The sequence below is a fragment of the Pelecanus crispus genome, chromosome 13 (assembly GCF_030463565.1).
Source record: "Pelecanus crispus isolate bPelCri1 chromosome 13, bPelCri1.pri, whole genome shotgun sequence".
NCBI classification, from domain to species: domain Eukaryota; kingdom Metazoa; phylum Chordata; class Aves; order Pelecaniformes; family Pelecanidae; genus Pelecanus; species Pelecanus crispus.
In genome coordinates this window covers 8,724,510-8,740,396 of record NC_134655.1, presented here as the reverse complement: position 1 = coordinate 8,740,396, position 15,887 = coordinate 8,724,510, and the positions used below count along the sequence as shown (strand labels likewise).

General features: G+C 43.7%; 1 protein-coding gene across 3 annotated transcripts in view; it reads right to left on the bottom strand.

Annotated features, from left to right (window-relative positions):
* Positions 1 to 7,892: 7,892 nt before the first annotated feature.
* TBC1D8B (TBC1 domain family member 8B) overlaps positions 7,893 to 15,887 on the bottom strand; it is a 41,189-nt gene continuing 33,194 nt past the window's right edge. For 2 of the 3 annotated variants that reach the window (XM_075720392.1, XM_075720393.1), the window contains 7 exons: positions 15,110 to 15,178; positions 14,674 to 14,914; positions 13,712 to 13,777; positions 13,327 to 13,410; positions 12,382 to 12,438; positions 11,969 to 12,066; positions 7,893 to 11,616 (listed from right to left, as the gene is read on the bottom strand). In XM_075720392.1, coding sequence (XP_075576507.1) covers positions 11,206 to 11,616; positions 11,969 to 12,066; positions 12,382 to 12,438; positions 13,327 to 13,410; positions 13,712 to 13,777; positions 14,674 to 14,914; positions 15,110 to 15,178 — 1,026 coding nt within the window. In that variant the 3' untranslated portion in view covers positions 7,893 to 11,205. Of the gene's footprint in view, positions 11,617 to 11,968; positions 12,070 to 12,381; positions 12,439 to 13,326; positions 13,411 to 13,711; positions 13,778 to 14,673; positions 14,915 to 15,109; positions 15,179 to 15,887 lie in introns of all 3 variants that reach the window. The other variant, XM_075720390.1, reaches the window with a different exon arrangement.

The following is a 15,887-nucleotide window of genomic DNA, read 5'->3' as shown; positions in this document are numbered from 1 at the left end:
GATGTGATCACAGCATGTTAAAACAAATTTGTTATAAGCATTTGTTATATTAGTTTAGTAATTGCTGGTCACAATGTTGATTTACTTGCTCTCAGAGTTAGAATCATAGAATCATAGAATGCTTTGGGTTGGAAGGGACCTTTAGAGATCATCCAGCCCAACCGCCCTGCAGTGAGCAGGGACAGCTTGAACCAGATCAGGTTGCTCAGAGCCCCGTCCAACCTGACCTGGCATGTTTCCAGGGATGGGGCATCTACCACCTCTCTGGGCAACCTGTTCCGGTGTTTCACCACCCTCACTGTAAAAAATTTCTTCCTTATATCCAGTCTAAATCTGTCCTCCTTTAGTTTAAAACCATTACTCCTTGTCCTGTCACAGCAGGCCTTGCTAAAAAAATTGTCCCCATCATTCCTATAGGCCCCCTTTAAGTACTGAAAGGCTGCAATAAGGTCTCCCCACAGCCTTCTCTTCTCCAGGCTGAACACCACCTTACTTACTGTATATACTGTTTGTCAGTATGTATGTGCTGTTTATCACCTCTGGGAAATGGATTAAGGGTATTGCTTTGCTGTACTGTGTAACACTGGCTTACGGTATGATCAAATTATTGCCAATCTTGTATTTGTACTCTGCATTGCTGTCACCTCTGTAGTTCAGGAGCCATCTATCAGAAATTATTCATAATTACACTTTTTACTTTTTCTCCTCGGAGAGGCAACCTACAGGGGGAACACCTTCCTCCCTCTTCCACTTCTTCTCCAGCCTAATTACAATAGCTCTTGAGAATTTTTGACATCCTTGGGTTGTTCAAACCAGCATGTTCCTATTGCTATATCTTCTGAATGTGTGTCAGGTCTTGCTTAGGGTTAAACAACTATTTAAGAACATTGCAGTTACTCCAACCCCTGTGACAGGCACCGCAGTTACTCAAACCCCGGCGACAGGCATTGTGGTTATTCCAGCCCCCATGACAGGCAAGGGCACTGCAGCTGAACCAGAGAACCAATGTTGGTATCAGTCGCCCCCATACACAAGAAGAAATCTTGGAAGTGAAAGTCAGCTCGTTTAGAAAGGGATGATGAAAAAACAGGGCAATCACAAGGAGGAGGAAGAGGAAGAACTCATAAATGAGACGGAAACCACCCAATCCTTATCCTTGAGTGAGCTGCAAGATAGCAAAAAGATTTCAGCTGTCGTCCAGGTGCGCACATTGTCACATGGCTGCTCCAATGCTGGGATAACAGGGCCAGTAGCCTGGAATTAGAGGGTAAGGAAGCCAAACAGCTGGGATCCCTTTCCACGGAAGGGGGCATTGACAAAGTGATTGGAAAAGGAGCACAAGCCCTCAGCCTCTGGAGGCAACTACTGTTAGGCATGAAGGAAAGGTATCCCTTCAAGGAAGCTGTTACATATTGCCCAGGCAAATGGACCACCACAGAGAGAGGTATCCAGTACCTGAGGGAATTAGCCGTGCTGGAGGTGATTTATACTGACCTGAACAATGAGCAGTTACCGAAAGATCCAGATGAAGTCCAGTGCACACGACCCGTGTGGTATTGGCAATACTGACCTGGAAAGATGAAGAGGCACCAACAGTGGATGAAGTGGCTGACTGACTCCGGGAATACGAAGAAAGTCTCTTCCTCCCTTGTCTTGGCTGTAGAGAAACTGTCCCGGCAGGTCCAGCAACTCGAAGAGAATAGGTCCTACTCTCCATCTATACAGACCAATATCTCAGCTATTAGGAGTCAGTGTTCTTCTGCTCAAGAGAGAGGATATAGAGGGTACACACCATAGGGCACCCTGTGGTTTTACCTGCGTAACCATGGAGAGGATATGAGGAAGTGGGATGGAAAATCTACCTCGACCCTAGAGACATGGGTGTGTGAGTTGCAAGGAAAAACAATCACACAGGGGGGGTTCTTCCAGGAAAATTGCTGCTCCAGTTTCCAGTGGGCAGTTCCCCAGACAGAGTAGAAGAGCTGATATTACTTCTGATCTTAATGAAGGGACTCCTGACTCATATGTACAAGAAGTGAGTAATGAATACTGTGACCAGTGTTAGAGGGGCCCTGCCTCCAGCCAGCTGGAGGGAAGGGACAACCGGGTTTACTGGACTGTGTGGATTCGATGACCTGGAACGTCAGACCCACAGGAGTACAAGGCTCTAGTGGACACCGGTGCACAGTGTACTCTAATGCCATCAAGCTATACAGGGGCAGAACGCATCTGTATTTCTGGAGTGACGGGGGGATCCCAACAGCTCACTGTACTGGAGGCTGAAGTGAGCCTAACTGGGAATGAGTGGCAAAAGCACCCCATTGTGACTGGCCCAGAAGCTCTGTGCATCCTTGGCATAGACTACCTCAGGAGAGGGTATTTCAAGGACCCAAAAGGGTACCGGTGGGCTTTTGGAAAAGCTGCCTTGGAGACAGAGGAAACTAAACAGTTGTCCACCTTGCCCGGTCTCTCAGAGGACCCTTCTGTTGTGGGGTTGCTGAGGGTCCAAGAACAACAGGTGCCGATCACCACCACAACAGTGCACCGGCGGCAATATCGCACCAACCGAGACTCCCTGATTCCCATCCATAACCTGATTCGTCAACTGGAGAGCCAGGGAGTGATCAGCAAGGCTCGCTCACCCTTTAACAGTCCCATATGGCCAGTGCGAAAGTCTAATGGGGAGTGGAGACTAGCAGTAGACTACCGTGGCCTGAATGAAGTCACGCCACTGCTGAGTGCTGCTGTGCCGGACATGCTAGAACTTCAATATGAGCTGGAGTTGAAGGCAGCCAAGTGGTACACCACACCTGATACTGCTAATGCATTTTTCTCAATCCCTTTGGCAGCAGCTTGCAGGCCACAGTTTGCTTTCACTTGGAGGGGTGTTCAGTACACCTGGAATTGACTGCTCCAGGGGTGGAAGCACAGCCCCACCATTTGCCATGGACTGATCCAGACGGCACTGGAACAGGGTGAGGCTGTAGTACATCGATGACAACATTGTGTGGGGCAACACAGCAGAAGAGGTTTTTTTGAGAAGGGAAAGAAAATAGTCCAAATCCTTCTGAAGGCTGGTTTTTGCCATAAAACAAAGTAAGGTCAAGGAACCTGCACAGGAGATCCAGTTCTTAGGAATAAAATGGCAGGATGGACGTTGTCAGATCCCAATGGATGTGATCAACAAAGTAACAGCTATGTCCACACCAACCATCAAAAAAGGAAACATAAGCTTTCTTAAGCATTGTGGGTTTTTGGAAAATGCATATTCCAAATTACAGTCTGATCGTAAGCCCTCTCTATTAACTGACCCAGAAGAAGAGTGATTTCAAATGGGGTCCTGAGCAACAACAAGCCTTTGAACAAATTAGATGGGAGATAGTTCATGCAGTAGCCCTTGGGCTGGTCCGGGCAGGGCAGGATGTAAGGAATGTGCTCTACACCACAGCCAGGGAGAATGGCCCTACCTGGAGCAGAAAGCACCAGGGGAGACTTGAGGTCGACCCCTAGAGTTTTGGACTCAGGGATACAGAGGATCCGAGGCCCGCTATACACCAACTGAGAAAGAGACATTGGCAGCGTATAAAGGGGTTTGAGCTGCTTTGGACGTGGTTGGTACTGAAGCACAGCTCCTGCTGGCACCCCGACTGCCGGTGCTGGGCTGGATGCTCAAAGGGAGGGTCCCCTCTACACATCATGCAACTGATGCTACGTGGAGTAAGTGGGTCGCACTGATCACAGAACAGGCTCAAATAGGAAACCCCAGTCGCCCAGGAATCTTGGAAGTGATCATGGCCTGGCCAGAGGCGAAGATTTTTGAATATTGCCAGAGGAGGAGGTCACACGTGCTGAGGAGGCCCCACTGTATGATAAACTGCCAGAAAATGAGAAGCAATAGGTCCTGTCATCTTGCGGGAAAGCATCGGCGGTGGAAAGCTGCTGTATGGAGTCCTATATGACAAGTTGCAGAAACTGCTGAAGGTGAAGGTGAATTGAGTCAGTTTGCAGAGGTGAAAGCCATCCAGCTGGCTTTAGATACTGCTGAATGAGAGAAGTGGCCAGTCCTTTATCTCCATACTGATTCACGGATGGTGGCAAATGCCCTGTGGGGATGGTTGCAGCAATGGAAGCAGAGCAACTGGCAGCGCAGAGGCAAACCCATCTGGGCTGCCGCATTGTGGCAAGATATTGCTGCCCGGGTAGAGAACCTGGTTGTAAAGGTTCGTCACGTAGATGCTCATGTACCCAAGAGTCAGGCGACTGAAGAACATCAAAACAACCAGCAGGCGGATCAGGCTGCTAAGATTGAAGTGGCTCAGGTGGATCTGGACTGGCAACATAAGGGTGAATTATTTATAGCTCGGTGGGCCCATGACACCTCAGGCCATCATGGAAGAGGTGCAACATATAGATGGGCGCATGATCGAGGGGTGGACTTGACCAAGGACACTACTGCACGTCATCCATGAATGTGAAACATGCGCTGCAATCAAGCAAGCCAAATGGTTAAAGGCTCTCTGGTATGGTGGGCGATGGCTAAAATATAAATATGGGGAGGCCTGGCAGATTGGTTATATCACACTCCCCCAAACCTGCCAAGGCAAGCACCAAGGGCTCACCATGGTGGAAGCACCTGCTGGATGGTTGGAAAGCCATGCCCCATGCCACCACCTGGAACACCATCCTGGGCCTTGAAAACCAAGTCCTGTGGCAACATGGCACCCCAGAAAGAACTGAGACAACGGGACTCCTTTCCAAAACAACCTCATAGACCCCTGGGCCAAAGAGCACGGCATTGAGTGGGTATATCACATCCCTTACCATGCACCAGCCTCTGGGGAAAATCAAACGATACAATGGACTGCTAAAGACTAACCTGAGAGCAATGGGTGGTGGGACATTCAAACATTGGGATACGCATTTAGCAAAAGCCACCTGGTAAGTCAACAGCAGGGGATCTGCCAATCAAGCTGGCCCTGCCCAATCAAAACTTTTACGTACCGTAGAAGGGGATAAAGTCCCTGTAGTACACATGAAAAAAAAAAATATGTTGGGGAAGACAGTCTGGGTTATTCCTGCTTCGGGCAAAGGCAAACCCATCTGTGGGATTGTTCTTGCTCAAGGACCTGGGTGCACTTGGTGGGTGATGCGGAAGGATGGGAAAGTCCAGTGTGTACCTCAAGGGGATTTGATTTTGGGTGAAAATGGCCAATGAACTGGATTGTATGATGCTTTATAATATTGCTATATAATACTGTAAGTCATCACTATTATGGTGGCTATGTGCCATATCAATGGTATTACAGTAAGAATCACCCAGATTAATGAAGAATGAACACTGATGGAACCAAGCAAAGTGCAGTGGTGATGGAACCGGAACTGGCTTCAGCATGCAACAGTCCAGCACCGCACACCATCTCTCCTGCCCTGAAGGGCTGTTATGGCAGATGGAGCCCAAAGTCATGGACCGAATGAACTCAGTGGACATGGGAGGGATGGCCCATAGACTTAGGGAATGATATCTGTGCATATATAGCAAAAGCCAGGGAAAGTGGTGATTTATTGAAATGTATTGGAAAGGGTAGAACCTGGGCATGACCTAGATGGTATAGAATAAGACGTGGATACTGTCCTGGTTTCGGCTGGGATAGAGTTAATTTTCTTCCTAGTAGCTGGCATAGTGCTGTGTGTTGGATTTAGGATGAGAATAATGCTGATAACACGCTGATGTTTTAGTTGTTGCTGAGTACTGCTTATGCTAGTCAAGGACTTTGCAGCTTCCCATGCTCTGCCAGGTGCACACGAAGCCGGGAGGGGGCACAGCCAGAACAGTTGATCCAAACTGGCCAAAGGGCTATTCCATACCATATGGCGTCATGCTCAGTATATAGGCTGTGGGGAGTTGGCCAGGGTGGGGCGATCGCTGCTCAGGGCCTAGCTGGGCATCGGTCGGTGGGTGGTGATCAATTGCATTGTGCATCACTTGCTTTGTACATTCTTTTATCATCATTATTATTATTTTGTCTTCCTCTGCTGTCCTATTAAATTGCCTTTACCTCAACCCACAGGTTTTACTTCCCACCCCCCCCGATTTGCTCCCCCATCCCACCGGGGGAGGCGGGGGAGGGTGGCTGTGTGGGGCCTAGTTGCCGATTGGGGTTAAACCACGACAGGGCAATGCATAAATTAGAAAGAACAGAAATCAGAGTCAGCCTAGACATGTCTGCACACTGTAAATCATAGAATCATAGAATGGTCTGGGTTGGAAGGGACCATAAAGACCATCTAGTTCTCACCCCCCTGCCATAGGCAGGGATACCTTCCACTAGACCAGCTTCCTCAAAGCCCCATCCAACCCAACCTTCAACCCTTCCAGGGATGGGGCATCCACAACTTCTCTGGGCCACCTGTTCCAGTGCCTCACCACCCTCGTAGTGAAGAGTTTCTTCCTTGCATCTAATCTAAATCTCCCCTCTTTCAGTTTAAAGCCATTACCCCTTGTCCTATCAATATACCTGCCCTTGTAAGAAGTCCCTCTCCAGCTTTCAATTAAATGTTTTAATGCGGATGCAAAAACTGAGTAACAGTAATCTTCCTGGGCTAACTCACTTGCCGTCTGGGCCCTGAAGTAAGCTCAGGCTGTATGCAAGGCTAAACTAGTCCCAGGCTTCAAAATTTGGGTCTCCTCTTCATTTTTCCTCCACTTCTGGGGAGGCCTAGCCTGGTTTTTGGCTTGGTCCTTGCTTTGGAAAGCACTGACTAAACATGGCTTTAACACAACCAATGCTCTTGAAGGAACTTCTGAAACAGTCCATCATGAGAAATAATAGTGCCTCAAACACAGATTTTTTTTTTTTAAGTGAAACAAAATTTTATTTAACATCCCACTCATCTTACAGTACTTCTGCATACAATACATTGTATAAAAAGCCAACCTGCCAACACAAACATGTGTTGCCTTCTTGGTAAAGTGACAAAGCTATAGGAAAAAAGACAAAATAGGCTATTCTTCTGGAACCAAATTGGAATATTTTTTTGTTTTAGTCCAGATAACAACCACAATCAAGAACCTTGTATGGTACAACTGGATGAGAAACTTCTAATAAAATCAACACACAGCTATTTCTTAGTCACTAGGGTAGCAAACTCTTCTAAAAATACAGTATTATCCAGCCATTAGAGCGATGAGCAAGTGGCTTGTTTTAGGAATGGACAGAAACACAGAGTACTTTTTCTGAATTGCATGGCAGCGGCCATTTCCATGTCCCGGGAATTGCTACCGGTTGAATTACAAGCAGTTCTCCCCCATGGTGGAAAGGGGTCATATTTTTATTACTATAGTAACTTGTAATAACGTCGAGCTATTCCCTCCCCTTGTGCGTTCAAGCCCTGAACCTGGCACACAAAGAGGTCAAGCAGCCAGCTCCTCGTGGTGGTCAGGGCCGCCACCACGCACCTGGAGCGCAGGGGACGGCGACGGGCTCCCCGAGCTGCACGCGCTGTATTGCAAGACCGAGGGAACACGGCAGCTCTGCTGGCCATCCCCCTGGGCTAACGATTACGTTTGACAAAAGGCATCTTATGTGCATAGCAACAATAATAATGGCCCAGCCACCAGAAAGGACTGTGCGGTGTACGCTAACAGCCACTGAGAACGTTTCAGGGTAAGTAACCACGGCATAGCTGTCAAGTCACACCGGTGACACTGCAGCAGGTAGTGCAATTTTAAAACTGTATAAACAGCATCACTAGTTTTAGCAATCTATATCCGACCTACAACTGTCTATTTTGTACTGAATTAAATTAATTTATTTCCTATGACTAAACAAAAAAAAAAAAAAAAAAAAAGAGAAAGATAACTTCATGAAAACTCTTACAGGAAAAAAAAAAACAACATAGATACGTGAAATGACACATCAGCACTCAAACGCACTGCTTCCTGTTGGTGAATGAACTGTTCAAAGTTCAAAAACACTTCTAAAAACTTCTAAGTTACAATTTGAATGGAAAGTCCCCGTATTGGGAAGTAGCTGAGTAATTCTGGGTCAGGCTCTCCGCAACCGCCAGACTCCTTGCTAGCACTTCTGCTTAGTGCCCAGCTACGTGTGGCAGCTGACCTCCTGCAGCAGAAGTGTGCACACCCGCAGTGTCCTAATGCAATGTGATGTGAATCTGGGTTCATCATTGCATCACCAAGAATTTCACATGGCCAAAAAGCTGTGTCGCATGGGGATCTCTGTCCCCAGCCATGCAGGGCTTTAAAGTCAAGGCATCACCCTTCAGGACTGAAGAGAGGCAACAAGCTTCTATCGCTCTAGCCTCCCCAGTCCCAACTAAGCCTGCCTATATTTGTTACCAGCCTATCTCCACAACAGGAAAGGGCAGGAAAGGAGCTAGACACTAACTCCAGAGTTACTCCATCACAAGCAAAGCACAAGTGTCCCTCAGTGTTATGGCACACTGCGGAAGCAGCCCAGCAAACACGCCTCTGGGTCACACTCCTTGGAAACAGCTGGCATTTGCTACGTCCCGATCTCCCCAAAGGATCAGCCGTGATCCACAGGCTCCACAAGGAAGAACCTGGCAGGGAGGCAGTTGCCTGAGTGCTGCCAGCCTGCTGGAAGTGACCTTGCTCCACTCCGTCCTACTGAGGCTGGATGCCTGGCCGCTCTGACTAGCCTTGCTGCATCAACCTTCCTGTATTACAGGAACGATTTAAAGACATTAGCCTTTTTGGGAAAAAATATAAACAAATTGAACAGAAAATCCATGCAGTTAATAAAAGTTAGTGTTCCCCTACACACCCTAATTTCTCACCTTAAATCTTTTTTTATATATATATATGCTGGTAATCTCTCTTTATACATAGATACGATAGCTGATGGAGCTACTACATCATTGGTAATGGCTCTACAGTCTCTTGGATTGACACTAATAGAAAATGGTATTTTTAAAAAGGTGCTCGGTTTTATATAACCAAACCAAGTAACATCACAAGGCTACTGTATTTTGCAGGTTCCTTCAGTACGGTTTTCTGTACTTGGATCTTGACATCTTGGCTCTCAACCACAAAATGTCACTGACTTTTAAGACTTTCATATCTCTGTGCTACCTTGCTTAGCAAATAGTTCATAGCTTTGACTGCTTCTTGAAATTAACAATATCCATCATAAACCCAGAAAAGCTTTTCAGATGGGCAGCTGCATCTATTTTCACGGGGCTCCATTAATTTCGGCACGGCTATTTGCAGAAGAATTACTCACTGAGCAAACCTTATCTGAGTACGTCCTGGACTAGAACAGTATCATCTGCTTCGCATTTCTAAAACAACATTAGGAAAGCAGTGAGTAAATACATTTTAAAAGTAACACAGTGTTGCCCTACTTTGCCTCAGAAACATATCCACATGAATGGATAAATTAGTTTTTATATTTTATGCATAAAAATACAAATCAGTATTACATTGTATCAAGCGTAATTACTTTGTGAAGGCTTCTGAAAAAAGCTTCCTCATTTCTCACATATATGATATAGTTTTCGGAGTTACTGTTCATTCAGTAAAACTTTATTTTACATTAATACCTGAGAGTATGGGGGAGAGTAGAAGAAATAATTCATAAATTCATTGCTCCTAATCAAAACTGTATTCTTTAGAAGCAGCATGGGAACTTTAACACCAATTGCAATGATGGTATTTCACCAAGTGCTTGTAACACAAGTCAGAATTTCAATTTATTCTTCATTCATATTAGTACTGCAAGAAAAGCGTCAGTGAATGATACCATCCCCATTCTGCTTCTTTACAAAAAACATGCACAGTATAAAAAAAAAGCTGCTCTGCAGAGAAAGATTGTCATACAGGCTTTAGAAACAGCCATTTTTAACTAGCTTAGCAGAGAGTCCCAGTTTATTTTTTCGTTGTTGTTAAAACACAAGCTCTTTCCCTCTTTCTCTAAACCCATTCTAGAACCAGCTACCAAAAGTTCAAGGTCAACATTAATGCTGGCAGAGCTTGCCTCCACAGGATCTTTACTATATCATTTTTTACAGACTAAAAACTTCAAGTCAGATTCTAGAGGATTTTCTTGTTGCCATGAATCCTGGCAGATAGGAAATATTACAGCAGCAATAATTCAGAGCGCTACAGAAACGAACAAATAATTACTAGGTTGAGGTGTGGACTCAGAGTAGACAAAGGAACAACTGCATTCTGTCCCTAGCAGTTCAACAGTCAGCATTCAGCTAACTATGAAGCAGCTAAAGATGGTCTGTGCTTGGGCTTTTCCAAACACAAGCAAAACTAGACATTGCATCAACATGCTCCTAAGAAGCCAACAGTGGCTCCTCTTGCAAGACAGATGACAACAAACCATGTGGTCAGACAGATTTAGCCACTGCTTTCCCTTGATTTCACCAATCTACACTAGCTTTTGCATCTGTTTGCAGCCTGCGTGACCAAACAAGCTTCCATCCTTTTCACCTGCGTTGTAGGAAGATTGGTATGAAAATGGGAAAGAGAACTCATATATAGGCTGAGCTAGAAAAGCAGGAAATAGGTTGTTTGTTGCAAAAATTGAGACGTGGGCTGGGAGAATACAGCCTGCAAACTGCTGATGAGGGGCTGGAATCTGCAAGAGGCCAGGACCATCAGTAACACCAAAGTAGAAGAACTGAAAGCAGGACAACTTCTCTAACCTGATGCTCTTGTGCCTACCATAGCCTCTATTCTTAGTCTTCACCCTGCTTTGATCCCAGTCCACATGCAAGTTTGGAAATAACTAATTAGACTAACCTGGAAGACAACCTCTAAGCTGTCAATACTCCTTTTAAGTGAAAATGGCCAGAAGTCATTCCTTTTATCACAGTAATAGAAACAAACCTGGAGAGCACATACTGTAACAACTGTCATTCAGATAGGTTTGCAATAGGTCACATCCAGTATTTCCAAGCAATGTTGCATATTTTAATAACATGGTAAAGACAGTTTATTGTTCAGTCCTTTTTCTGGAGTGAAACTTATGAACAATGCAAGAAAGTGATTGTGCTTCAAACTATTTTTATTTCCATTACATACCAGTAATCTGATATTTAAAGCTAACTCTTCAAAGTCCATTCCCTATGTAAACAGCAGACTCAATTTCCATAATAACAACCTTCATTTGTAAGCGCTTTATGTGGTTAATTCAGAGTCAAAGGCAAAGAAAATTACACTCTGGTTCTTGCTTTAAGTTGTAAATTTTTAGCACTCTCTATTTTAACTTTTATATCATGAGGTTTCTCAAAAAATCTCACAAAGGCTGGCTCATTTAATAAGGATGCCAGAATCTGTTCAAAGGCAAAAGACCATTCATGGTCCCCTCTCAGACTCTGTGCTCTACTGCCTCCAGTCTGCTCAGAGCTCCTTTCCTCCTGGCCTTTTCTGGGAATTTCAGCAGGCACCTCTGCAACGGCAACTGGACTTTTGACTGGTGATGTGGGACTCTGCAGTCTTCTCCCAACTTCTTCCATTTTCAGCAGGAGGCTGGTAACCACCGCTATAGCCTGATACAACAGTTCTTCCTCAGGATCCCCATGGAACAGATTGTACAGAGTTTTTGAGAACTGGATGAACTGAGACTACAGAGAGATACAGAGGAGACTATTCAGAGAACAGCAACACAACTGTCCTGTTTCACTACGCGTTGTGATCTCAATCCAGTGCCTCCACTGCTGCTAGGCACCTGGTACAACAACTGCTCTAATGACAACACGGGCATGGACCAGCCCTGATAAACCTCAGTGCGTCTGAAAGTCCCTCTCTTCATGAGCTTACAGTTACAGCAGTTTAAAAAAACCCACAGTCTAATGATTAATGTGAAGGTCTGAAATTTAAGGGATCCTACAAATCCTTTAGAGAACTACTAATAGGACTTAAGGGATAAACAGCAGTCAAAAATAGACTTAAATAAGACTCAGACAGTTAGTTTACCTGATTCATTCTTGGCAAATCCTTAATGTTTTCTTCTTTTTTAAGAAGTTCCTCTTGCCATTGCTTCAGATATGCCTGAATATCAACCTTCCCCCTCCCTACTTGAAAAAAAAAAAGCAGGGGGAGGGGAAGTGAACAAACAAGAATTAAGAGCTTCCCAGGAGGGATGATGAGCAAAAGAACTGGCATCCTCGATGTCATTCCTTCTCAACAGAGTGGTCGGGCCAAGGACTAAACAGGATCAGGGTTTACATTACCCTCTCACCCCCCAGGACTATACTTATAAAAGTGGATATAATGTTAGCACTACGCTAGAGATGACGTTACTCAGTACACTTTGTCACCCCACACTTCCCCAGCTCTGCTCCCCCAAAAGACACACAGTTACCAAATGTGTCTCCAGGATTCTTTACCTTTTTCTGGGCTGCTCTTCAAAGAATCACTTTCAAGACTATCCCCAACAGATGAAACTACAGTTTAGGAGGAGAAAAAGAAGAGAGAGTTATTTATTTGAGAATGGAGGACCAATGGTTCATTTCCTTTTATCAAAAATTCCTTCCTTAAGGAGCAAGCCCCTCACCAACCCCTGTGTTCTCAACACAGATTAGGCCAAGAAGAAACAACATGGTAAGATTTGTACACTTTCTATAAAAATAGAAGCCACCATGAGGCTGGAGATCACAAAAGAAACTGCAACCATGTATATCAAGCAAATAATCTGCATAATGTTCATGGCCCATGTCTTGAACAGTAGTGAGAACGGTACCCATATATTACAGATAAGGTACTTTTGGATAGTTTTTAAAAACCAAAACCGATCTTGTCTTCCAAAGAAGTAAAACCGCAGGGCTTTCCAAACAGAGTATTTTATCAACTCCATAAACTTAGACCCCACAAAACTTTTTTCAGCTTACTTGGTTTAAAATGGAAGCAAAGGATTTTGAAACACTTGCTTATGTGCCTCAAAATAATTATGGATTTGGGTATTTTATTTCTTGAGGTAGGAAATATCATCCCTTTATGCCTTGAATGCAAAAGTGAAATGGCCATCACTTCAACAACCACTGCAACAGGTTGCCTACTATGCTGAAAAATGCTGACCACATACACTCCCCTATTTCCACGTAAACACCCGTGGCCTTTGAATTCAATCACCAGGCTAGCTATCCACAAATTCTACACTACTTTATGAAAACTTAACTATCTACAGAAGATCTTTGCAGAGGATTCTTGTTAAGAGTGATATTATTTATGGGATTTACTAGTTTTCAGAAGAGAGCTCCCCATTTTTCACCACAACATATTTAATAGATTCCTTCTAATATTCTGCAGGCAAAGCCTCACACTCTGGAGCTTACCACTGAGTTGGCTGAAGTGGATCAGTTCTTCTTTTGAAAGATAACCACCTTTGGAAGGGCTTAGAGATTCTACTTCAGTAAAAGCTGCAATAAATAAATGAATAAAGTGGGTTTGGGGCTCCCAAGCATTACCAAAGCAGTAATAAAAAGCAAAAGCTTTGTACAGACAAATGGTCCCTATGAAGAGAAATGGTATTGGAGCAGATTAAGTCCTTCCCAAAGAACTCATCACTCTGGAAGAAACACACATCTGTGTTACAGCTATCAGACTGCACTGTAGCCAGGACTGGTGACAACAGGAAGAAAAGCTGAGGAAAAAAAATAACATGCAAAGATGATAAAAGCCAGGAACAGCCCTCCCCAAATGCCACTGCCTCTCACTTACCTGGAGGGATGTGCAACTTAAAAAGAAGCTTGAGTTTGTCAGTGAAACTTCCATTATACATGGTATCTGTTAGAAGAAAGAGGCAACACAGTCTGTTCAACTGGACCAAACTTCAAAACACCCTTTTAACCTAAACAAATACAACCCAGGGAGGTTGGAACTGGACATGTGTCCTGTCTTACGTGGAGTATAATTAGAGATGAAGCTTAAGGAAGGCAGATTCACCTGCATCTGAGCCTGGGGTTTGCCTACACTGAGGAAAGAACACTAATAATGTCTATGACTTGCTAAAATGAAACCACAGCACCAAAGAAATATAGCACTCATGTCTTCCCAGCATTTTCCCTTAAAGTTTTGTTTCCTGAACAATATCACTTTGAAAATAAGATTAAATGAACCGAGTAGTAAGTCAAGAAAACTTTCAGTTCCCCAGAGATATAAGGCATTAGTCATCTTGCACAATCTGTGTATGAGACGGCTTAATATGAGGAAGCATTTATCATCAACCAAAGAGGCTGGGCAATGAGATCATACCATTTCCTAATTTTCTGATATTTTGATGGTAAAGCCATATTTAAATTTAATCTCAAATAGGGGATTATTCTCCAGGGGATTAACGTCTCAGAAAAGTTACTAGTTCATAAAGCCTTGTGTTAGCTATTTCATGGTGAAATACAGACGAGAAAATGAGAGCACAGTTTGGTAATTAAAGCCTTCATCATTCACCTAAATAGTGTAGCTCCCACTCTCAAGTTTATAAATATACTTTGAGCATTTGGCTTGCCATTTAAACAGTCTTTGCATTTAATGTCACATGACAAAAATCAGACTATTTGACCCTAAGTTAAGAGGCTAGTCTCCTTAGGCTCTTTATCTAGTGTATGGAAGGTGATACACTCCAGGACTACTCCCAAGATGGAGTTCCCTTGTGAATGGGCTACATATATGTGTTGTTCTCATACCAAGAACACAGGCAAATTGCTTGAAGTTTATGAGGCCATCAGAGCTCTCATCCATCAGTCTGAATGTCCACAATGCAAGCGAGTCTCTGTTTGCACAGTGTGACCAGGGGCTCAAGAGATGACAGAGAACCCTGAATTGCTGGCAATCAATCCGATACTGGTCAAGATAGGGCAGACTGGCATCATGATGTTGCAAGACAGGACTATTAACATTCCAATAACAGGAAAGAAAGTGCTCCTTCTGCAAAGGAAAGATAAAAAGTTAGATTTTCTGAAACAACAACTGTGGGAAGTTAACTATGTAATTTGATTTAAAGCTGACATGTAAAACGTGTTGAATCTAGCTTTTACCTTGATTTGTTAAAACTGTTTCACACCCATAACACAGTCCACTATTAAGATGGATGTTTGGTAAGTGAGGAAAATGGCACATTACCTTGAATAATTCATAAAGCTCTTCAAGATCACTAGGACTGAATTTTACATCCTGGGACACAACACGTAGCTGAAACAAAATTGAAAGAAAATTAATTAATGAGTCTTCCCTCTTTGGAATAAGCCTGTAGAGTAAAGTTATGGGAGACTTAACCTTACATTAAAAGACACTGTTTGAATATTCCAGGTTTTGGCAGGTTACAATTAGGAGTAAGAATAGAACTTCTTTTTAAAAGCAATCAGAAGATTACAGACTGAAAGAAATAATTTATCCCAAAAAAAGGGAGCTTAAAGCTAGTCACATTACTTGCATACATGGAGCCTACACCGTGAAACCCATGAAATAAAACTCAATTATTTATGATGATATAACATATAGCTTCCTTTATAATGGGCAAATGCATGCTCAGCTCTCAACAGTGAAGCTGAATCCTCATTTTTTAAGTTAAAAAAAAAGAAATAAATTGATTCACATGTTTTTAAAACAGCTACAAGACTAGGTTCCATCTTCACAATATGTACGTTTTGTAAAATGAAATACAACAGTGATCATCTGAGCACAACCAACAACATTTAGTGTCAGTTGCTACAAGCCACATTTACTACAGAAAGAAGTACTGCTTGTTAAATAGACTAGTATTATCAGTTATTAGAAAAGAAGAAAGTCACTGAAGAAAACAGGCAAGCAAAGGAAGCACCTTGCAACCTCCACCTTCACTCATGAGTCTGAACTTAAAAGGATTATATTGGCAGCTGAAGAGCTACCGCACCATACATGC